The following is an 8,909-nucleotide window of genomic DNA, read 5'->3' on the forward strand; positions in this document are numbered from 1 at the left end:
ATTTGGCCACCAGGCAAGAGAAATAAAGTTTTATAAGGTTAAGTATGCATGGGTTAAATGTGTATTATACAAGGAAAGAATCTAGTGCCAAAGATTATGGAAATAAAAAGTGAAATATACTAACAACATTGTACCCTGAGCTGTTTCACCCTGGTGAAAGAAATTAAACCTCATACAGGAGTAGCTAAACTTTAGAAGAGGTAACTGATCTTGCCACATCTGTAGCAATTAATAGGTGCACCTTGGGAATTCTGGGGTTTGTGGGCTTGCTTGGTGGCCACAGAAGCCGCTTCTGTTTTGTGTCTCCTCATCTTTATTGTAAAAGACTGAGGGTAGCCACTTTCCAGAGGTCCTCTAAAGTACCATCTGGTCCCAGGGCCCATTTCTGCAATGTCCTCCTGATATCAGGGGCTGCCTGAGTAATAAACTTATCCTTCATAATTAGTTGTTCCTTGACTGGATCAGGAGATAGAGAGGTGTGCTTTACCAAGGGCCCTTTTAGCCTTTCCAGGAAGGCAGTGAGACTTCTATTAAGTCCCTGGTCTATCATGGATAGCTTCCTGTAATCGAGGCTTGGTCCTAGTTCTACATAACCCCCCCCATTATATGCACCTGAAAGTGTTCCCTCTTCCAGACTCCCATCTCGTCATTGGAATCCCATCCAGTGTCATTTGCTGATACCGCCTTTCTTCCAGTTGGATAGTTTTCCCCCCTCCCTGATGCTATATGTGATACAAAGCTTATCCCCAAATTTTTCTGCCACTTGCAGAGCAACTTGCTTCTCAGTGTTCATCAGGGTTTGAATTCAAAGTAACATCTTTTTCAGGAGAGCTTAAATACTTGGGTTAAATTCTAAAAAGCCTCCATATATATATATCATATATGAGATATGTGTATCATATATGAGAGGATATGAGAGAGAGGGATATGAGAGAGGACATATATATGATATATATCAGGGTTATCTGAAAACTTACCAAGATCCCCTTAATTTGCTTTAAGTTCTGTAGAGAGAAGAGGACCTGGACCTTAATGGGGCCAAATTCACCAGGCAGCTGTTGAAAGGGCAAGAGTGAGACTGGGGCTTGTCTGAGGTGAGAATTTCTAGGAGGGGGCAGGAGAGAATGATTCTGGAAAAGGAGGTTGACATGGACCTGGAGAAGCAGGGCTGCAGGGAGTTGGCTTTTCTGCTGGGGGTGCCTCTGGAATTTATTAGTTCCCTGGGATTGCCCCTTACAGCCTTTCCTGAGATGGCAAACAAGAAGGCTAGATTAACCCTACACTACTGGCAAAGCTCTAGTGGGTTGCCCTGCAAGGTATAGAAAACCTGTACATATGGGGCCTCAGACCATTTGTCTTCATGCCTATGTAAAAGGTCCAACTTCCCAATGTTATTGAAATAAATGACTCCTTCCTGAGGCCAAGCCAGTCCTTTATAATTTGGCCAAACCTTTGTGCAGAGGGCTATGAGGTATTTTTCCTCCAGATATTGAGGGGTTAAAGCAGTCCCAGTGGTTCAGGATACACTCCAGAGTAGTATAAGCTGGGGTTGGTGAAGAGAGCTGGTTGCCCATTCTGAAAGAGGGAAATAGAGGCATTCATTTCCCTTATTTTAGCAAAAACTTGGGGTGTGAGGAAGACAGACATTTCCTTTTTGTTTTTTTGTCCCTAAGTCCCAGTGACCCTAGACAGATGCCACCCATGGGTGCCATTGCAACCTGCACCTGTGAAGCGGGGGGCACCTAGAGAATAGGGATTATCCACCATTGCCTATGCCTTTATTTTCCCTACTGTCAGCAACCTTTGAGTTTCCTGAGTCTTATCTATGCCATAGAGCATGGCCTCCTTCCATGAAGCAGGGGTTTAGTCAGCAGGAATGTTCTGCCTATTTACATTGTGCCTGTCGCCTGGCTTTGGATTCCTCAGATCTGGTTTTCCTTTCTAGGGCCTCAGCCCTGAAGCCTGAAATAGTCTGGGACAAAATATTTCAGGGGCTGCATGTATCTAAGTCTCAAATGGGCCCTGCCAGATTTGCAGCTATTAGCCAGCATGGGTCACTCCTTCATTTTTTCTATCATAAGCAGAGTGCTGGGAAAAGGAACCCTCTCACTTAGAGAAGGGGGGAAAAAAGAAAATGAGGAAGGGAAAAAAAACACAGCTTAAGGGACAAAAGGGGGAGGTCCTGGGGGAAGAACCTCCATGCAGGGCCCCAGCGGCAGCTGCAGTTTTCTCCCACCCTTTGTTGGCACTGAACATGGCTTGTGTGTACTGCAGACACACCGAGGCACCTGAGCTGGAAGGGAAGGCACCATGCACCACGTGTACCTGCGGCAGTGGGGGTGGGGATGGCACCTCTGTGAACAGACCACATGGTTCTGAGCTGCACCTTTTGATGGCTAAGCCAAATGCCATCATTTAATATCATTGCCACAGTCTGTAGCAAAACCGTTAACGTTATAAAAGAAGAGATAGGAACCATTTCAAACCGTGAAAGAAGAGACACCATAACAAAGTCTGGGGGTCTTGGCCAATGGAGTTCTGTGTTGGAATCTTCCAGCAAAAGATGCCTTCAGTTGCCTCAGGGCTTTACTCCAGTGCCATGTGATGACTAGACCTCTATGAAGGGAAATAGAGCCAATATTCCCTTTACCTCCAGGAAAGAGTTGGCAGAGTCTTGGAAAAGAGACAGATCTGACAATTCTGCATTTTTAACTTGTTCTTTTTTGTATCCCAGACAAGCCCCCAGATGAGTTACCTGACCCCCATCACAGGACATGTGACAAGGGTGTGGCTCATCTGTTTGGCTGTGTGTTCTTAAACCTCTTATGAGAAGGAGAACACAGTTGGGCAGGTGTAGGAGCCGGGGCAAGCACCGTGGGCTCCAGCCCCACAGCAGGGTCTGAGATGGGAGCCTGTGACTCCTGAACCCCAAGTGAGCATGTGTTATGGTGTGCTCAGTGGGATGGGTGGGGAGCTGGGAAGGGGATGGAATGGGCAGATGATCTCCTGGAGTTTGAACATTCAGTGGCCGATCTCCTCTCTGACCACCCCCAGCCAAACTGCTTTCAGTGTTCAGATGCTGCTTCTCTTCTCTCTGCTGTCTTGCCATTCTTCTGTTCATCTCTTCATCTGCTGTGAGGTCTGGGGTTTATAAGGGTATAGGATGGGGGGGGTATGGCAGGCCAAAAGGCAACTTTTGGGTACAAAAATTGGAATGCGTGTTCCCATTTAGGGCTGTGGGTTTCCAGGCTTGAGGGTGGGGCCTTTGCCAGGGAACATTTTGCCAGTTAACATTTAGTTAACTCTAAAAACCATTCTGTTATATAGTTACTTCCTCCTCTATCAGGCCTTGCCTATTCTCAGCAAGAATATGCTGTCTTTACCCGTACGTATCACCCTGGCAGCCAGAAGAGGTGAGAGCAACTCCTGAGGGAATACCTGTTGCTGCATCAAAGGGTTACCTTTTACTAGAGAAAAGTGGGTCACCTCTGAAAGCCCAAAGCATTTAGGGTATCGCAGTTTCAACATCCTCAAGAGCATCCCTTCACATGCCATGTTTCAGCATCTCATGTTTTCCTAAATATGGCCCTGAATTTAGAATAACACTCTTTGCTGAGCTCTCAAACATTTCTGGAGCTCTGTACTTGGAACAGTTGTCTTTAGTCTGCTTCTCAGCTGTGTATCATTGCAGGGGGCTTTCTCTGGTTGCTTATAAAGAGACCCTTAAGTTCTCACACCTAGCCATTAGCTGTTTAATAGCACTCAATTGCATTATTCTGCAGGGGCATCAATAAAACTTACAAGAGATATAGACCAATGGAACAGAACAGGGCCCTCAGAAATAATGCCGCATATCTACAACCATCTGATCTTTGACAAACCTGACAAAAACAAGAAATGGGGAAAGGATTCCCTATTTAAATGGTGCTGGGAAAACTGGCTAGCCATATGTAGAAAGCTGAAACTGGATCCTTTCCTTACACCTTATACAAAAATTAATTCAAGATAGATTAAAGACTTAAATGTTAGACCTAAAACCATAAAAACCCAAGAAGAAAACCAACCTAAGCAATACCATTCAGGACATAGGCATGGGCAAGGACTTCATGTCTAAACCACCAAAAGTAATGGCAACAAAAGCCAAAATTGACAAATGGGATCTAATGAAACTAAAGAGCTTCTGCACAGCAAAAGAAACTACCATCAGAGTGAACAAGCAACCTACAGAATGGGAGAAAATTTTTGCAATCTACTCATCTGACAAAGGGCTAATATCCACAATCTACAATGGACTTAAATCTACAAGAAAAAAACAGCCCCATCAAAAAGTGGGCAAAGGATATGAATAGACACTTCTCAGAAGAAGACATTTATGCAGCCAAAAGACACATGAAAAAATGCTCATCACTGGCCGTCAGAGAAATGCAAATCAAAACCACAATGAGATACCATCTCATACCAGTTAGAATGGCAATCATTAAAAAGTCAGGAAACGTGCTGGAGAGGATGTGGAGAAATAGGAACACTTCTACACTGTTGGTGGGACTGCAAACTAGTTCAACCCTTGTGGAAGTCAGTGTGGCAATTCCTCAGGGATCTAGAACTAGAAATACCATTGGACCCAGCAATCCCATTACTGGGTATATACTCAAAGGATTATAAATCATACCGCTATAAAGACACATGCACACGTATGTTTATTGTGGCACTATTTACAATAGCAAAGACTTGGAACCAAGCCAAATGTCCAACAATGATAGACTAGATAAAGAAAATGTGGCACATATACACAATGGAATACCATGCAGCCATAAAAAAGGATGAGTTCATGTCCTTTGTAGGGACATGGATGAAGCTGGAAACCATCATTCTCAGCAAACTATCGCAAGGACAAAAAACCAAACACCGCATGTTCTCACTCATAGGTGGGAATTGAACAATGAGAACACATGGACGCAAGAAGGGGAACATTACACACCAGGGCCTGTTGTGGGGTGGGGTGAGGGGGAAGGGGGGTAGGGATAGCATTAGGAGATATACCTAATGTTAAATGACGAGTTGATGGGTGCAGCACACCAACATGGCACATGTATACATATGTAACTAACCTGCGCTTTGTGCATCTGTACCCTAAAACTTAAAGTATAAAAGAAAAAAAAAAAACCTATCTTAGGTCTAATCCCATCTTAGTATCTTACTGAAGGATATGCTTGTGAAGGAGAATGCGGAAGGGAGCTGGAGGAAGTTGAGAGAACTAATGGAAAATGCCAGCCTGACATCTGTAAATGATTGAGAGAGAATGCTAAGGAAAGATCTGTAAACTTTGGCCTTGCTGAAACTTTTAGAAAGTTTCATGTGAGAGTCCTGGAGTCATAGTTCCCTGTCAGATGTGTGCAGTTCCAAATGGGCCTATTCTATATCCCTATCATGCTGGATCACTGGGAACAGCTTCTGGGAAATGTGGCCTCGGTAGGAGCATGGGGATAGTAGATGGCAGCAGTTAAAGCTGTCAGTCAACTGCATTCACTGTAGAAGATCTGGAAGGTACACTTAAAGGTTTCCACAATAATTTTCATGGCTTCTTGTATGCTTCATAAGTTGTTTCACCTTTTATGCTTAGGTGGCCAACTTAATGTCCCTTGGCTACATTTAGATTTCACAACTTCAATATTACAATAAATGAAAGCTAGAATTATAGGAACATGCTATTCTATAACTAATCTGACAGACTGCACAACTTTAAGAGAACAAAGACAAGATTCATTCACATGATAGGCTGAATTCCAAGAAATTCCATAAATTGGGTCCCAACTCATCTAATTTCTTCCAGTATACTTTCCTCCAGAAAAATGTGCTGTGGGAGAACAGCGAGGTTTCTATATCTACATTTTAAAATCACATCAGAGGTAATTCTGGGTCATTGTGCTTTGCCCTTTCACCCCTGCTCCATAGAGAGCTGGTGAGCACAACTTTGCACTGATTCCAAAAATCTTCCTCTGGTTCCCAACCATGGTGGGATAGGCAAAGCAGAAGACTTCTCTTATGATTGCTTTTCCATTCATAGGAAGAACACTCAATTCCTCTAAACTCGGGTGAAAGTTTAGGGAAAGCTACTCATCACACATTCCAGATGTCCCATTAGTGGAGTGGTTTCCATTCTCTGGACTAGCCAAAGAGAAACTAGAAAACAGTTTCTCTGGTTTCATGTGGTGCTCTTTCTTTTGCACTTGACTACTCCTTTGGTCAGTTTGGTTTTTACCTAAAGCCTAGTGTATTCAACATTTTCCTGACTTTATGGAGTTGTAGAATTAGTGAGCAGACCTAGATTTACATTTTGTCCTTCCTGTGGATACAATACTGTAAAAGAAACTGCTTTTTTGATCTGTACACTTCTGACTTTAGAAATAATGGGTGTAGCTAATGTCTAAGTGCATGACAACTCAGACTTCCAGGAAAGACCTTTCAGCACCCTTCCTCAGTTAAGGAAAATGTGGATCAGAGAGGCTGGAAGCCTTTGAGCTTTAGAAACAAACTTGGCTGAATTCCTGGTTTCACTTTTGCTCTCTGAGTGACCTTGGGCAATTCTATCACTTCTGGGAACCTCAATTTCTTCATTTGCAAAATGGAGTAATTCTTACCTTACAGTGTGGTTGGGAGGACTATGTCAGTAATTCTGTCAATAGTAACTAAATGCTTTATCCATATTAACTATGTTCTAGTCATTGAGCTAACATTTAATCTAGAGGACAAAGTCAGTGTCTCCATAAACTATATAACTCGCAACTTGATGCTGATTCATCTTAAGGATGTAGCACACTATCGGCAGGAATCCTACAGATGGATTAGGTTTTGGGGAGTGTTTCTGTGGGAAAGGGAGGACTTATTTCCGCAGAGTCCTCATATGCATCAAGCCTGCAGAAAATACAACAAAGGCAATGTTGAGACATGGTAACCTTGTCTCATTTTCCTTCATTGACCTGACAATTGTTTTCAGGCCACATTCTCTCTCATGAGTATCCTCAAATCTTCTGGGTACATACAAGTGAGTCTTCTAGAACACATTATTACGGGCAGTTTGAACAGCATCTCAATTACAAGAGGCTTAACTCAGGAAGTGTCATCTTGCAGCTAAGGAAACTTCAATTAAATGACTTAGTTTTTAGAATTTACCTTTTAAAGGATATACAGAAAACAAAGAATAGAAAGTATTAATACATAACTTTACAATGTATTACAAACTCCAACCAAACGTGGAGCTAGGCAGCTTAAGTAACTATGTAGTTCATAAAGCAAGCATGTTCTTGTCCTATTTCCTCATAAAATATAAACAATAATACCTCATGTCAGGATATTTTCAAGAATTACATGACACAATGCTAAATATTAGCAGCTTGTCGCTATCATGGTTGGTTTACCTTCTTTGCAGCTCAAATATCCTTTAGTTGTAAGTTATATTTTCCACTTTTAGGACTTTAGAGTTGTATACTTTCTTAGAATTCCTTTGGAACTACAAAAGTTGGAGACCACAGTGCCTTAATACCTCAAACTGCTTGTAAAGTTCCTAATGGGAAGCAGCTCACCATATTTAAACACCTTCCCCATGAGCTTATTTGAGAGAGAAGAAAATAGTAATCATCTAATCTTCATTTCTATCCTTGGGATTTGGAGAAGCCTCTCTCAGATCTGCTTGGTGCAAACAGCATAGACAATGGGATTGAGGATTGGAGGAATGAGGAGATAGAAGTTGGCCAGCAGAGTGTGGACTGGAGGAGGCACACAGTGACCAAATCGGTGAATCAGGGAAGAAACAGCAATGGGAACATAAAAGATCAGGGTGTGGCACAGATGTGAGAAGCGCATGTCCGCAGGGTTTTAAGCCTAGCCTCAGGAGTGGCTAGCCCCATCACGGCCCTGAAAATCATCACATAGGACGCAGCACTAGCCACTGAGTCCAGGATCAACACCAGAAAGCTGATGCTCAGCCCATAGACATTATTGACCCTGCTGTCACCACATGTCAAGGCAACTACAGCCATGTGCTCACAGTAGGAGTGGGAGATAACATGGGTTTTACAAAGGGGCAGCCACAGGTGGATCATCAGAGGCAGAGGTCCAATGTAGAGAATACCCCGGAGGAAAGAAAGAAGCCCCAAGCGGACCCACCACTGTATGAGTGAGCACCATGCTATGATGTAGTGGGTTGCAGATGGCCACATAGCGATCAAAAGCCATGGCAAGGAAGATGCCTGACTCAACAGTGGCAAAGCAGTGGATAAGGAACCAAGCAGGTATCCAGGCCAATGTCACCAGCATCAAACCAGAAGATTCCCAGAAGTTTGGGCATAGTAGAAGTAGACAGAACCAGGTCAATGGCAGCCAACATGCACAAGAAAAAGTACATAGGCTGGTGCAGGCTGCGTTCTATCCTTACCACAGCCAGGATGGTCACATTCCCCACCACAGCCACCAGGTACATGGAGCCAAAGGGGATGGAGAGCCAGATGTATAGGGATTCCAGTCCTGGGATGCCAGTGAGCCGGAAGGAGCTGGGTACTGAGCAGATATTATGAAGAGTGAGCATGGCTATTTATATGTGAACATTCTCACTTGCACCCCTAAACGCAGCAGGATGTTTTTCCTGGAAATAAGACAATATTTTACTCTAAGTTCCTATAATAATAGGGTCACTGACTAGATGTTAGATGATAAATCATCTTAGAAGAAATTCTAGAATGTCAGTGTCACATTATACTAAAATGTTCACAAAATCTTACAAAGCATAAGTCAAGACACTCACTTGAATGAAATATATCTTTTTGCAGTATGACCTTCAAGGAGTATATTCTTGCATCAGTGAATGAATTGACCTAAAGCAAATAACTATCTGGTCATTTACCACTGCAGGCAGG

The 8,909-nt window shown here is 43.1% G+C and overlaps 1 protein-coding gene across 1 annotated transcript; it reads right to left on the reverse strand.

Moving 5' to 3' along the window:
- Nucleotides 1–7,632: 7,632 nt before the first annotated feature.
- LOC100452755 (olfactory receptor 52M1) lies at nt 7,633–8,581 on the reverse strand. The gene is given in 4 exon segments (XM_009246737.3): nt 7,633–7,836; nt 7,839–8,156; nt 8,158–8,281; nt 8,283–8,581. Coding segments are annotated over 4 exon segments (945 nt in total).
- Between the last annotated feature and the right edge of the window lie 328 nt (nt 8,582–8,909).

This window comes from Pongo abelii, chromosome 9 (genome assembly GCF_028885655.2).
Source record: "Pongo abelii isolate AG06213 chromosome 9, NHGRI_mPonAbe1-v2.0_pri, whole genome shotgun sequence".
Lineage (NCBI taxonomy): Eukaryota > Metazoa > Chordata > Mammalia > Primates > Hominidae > Pongo > Pongo abelii.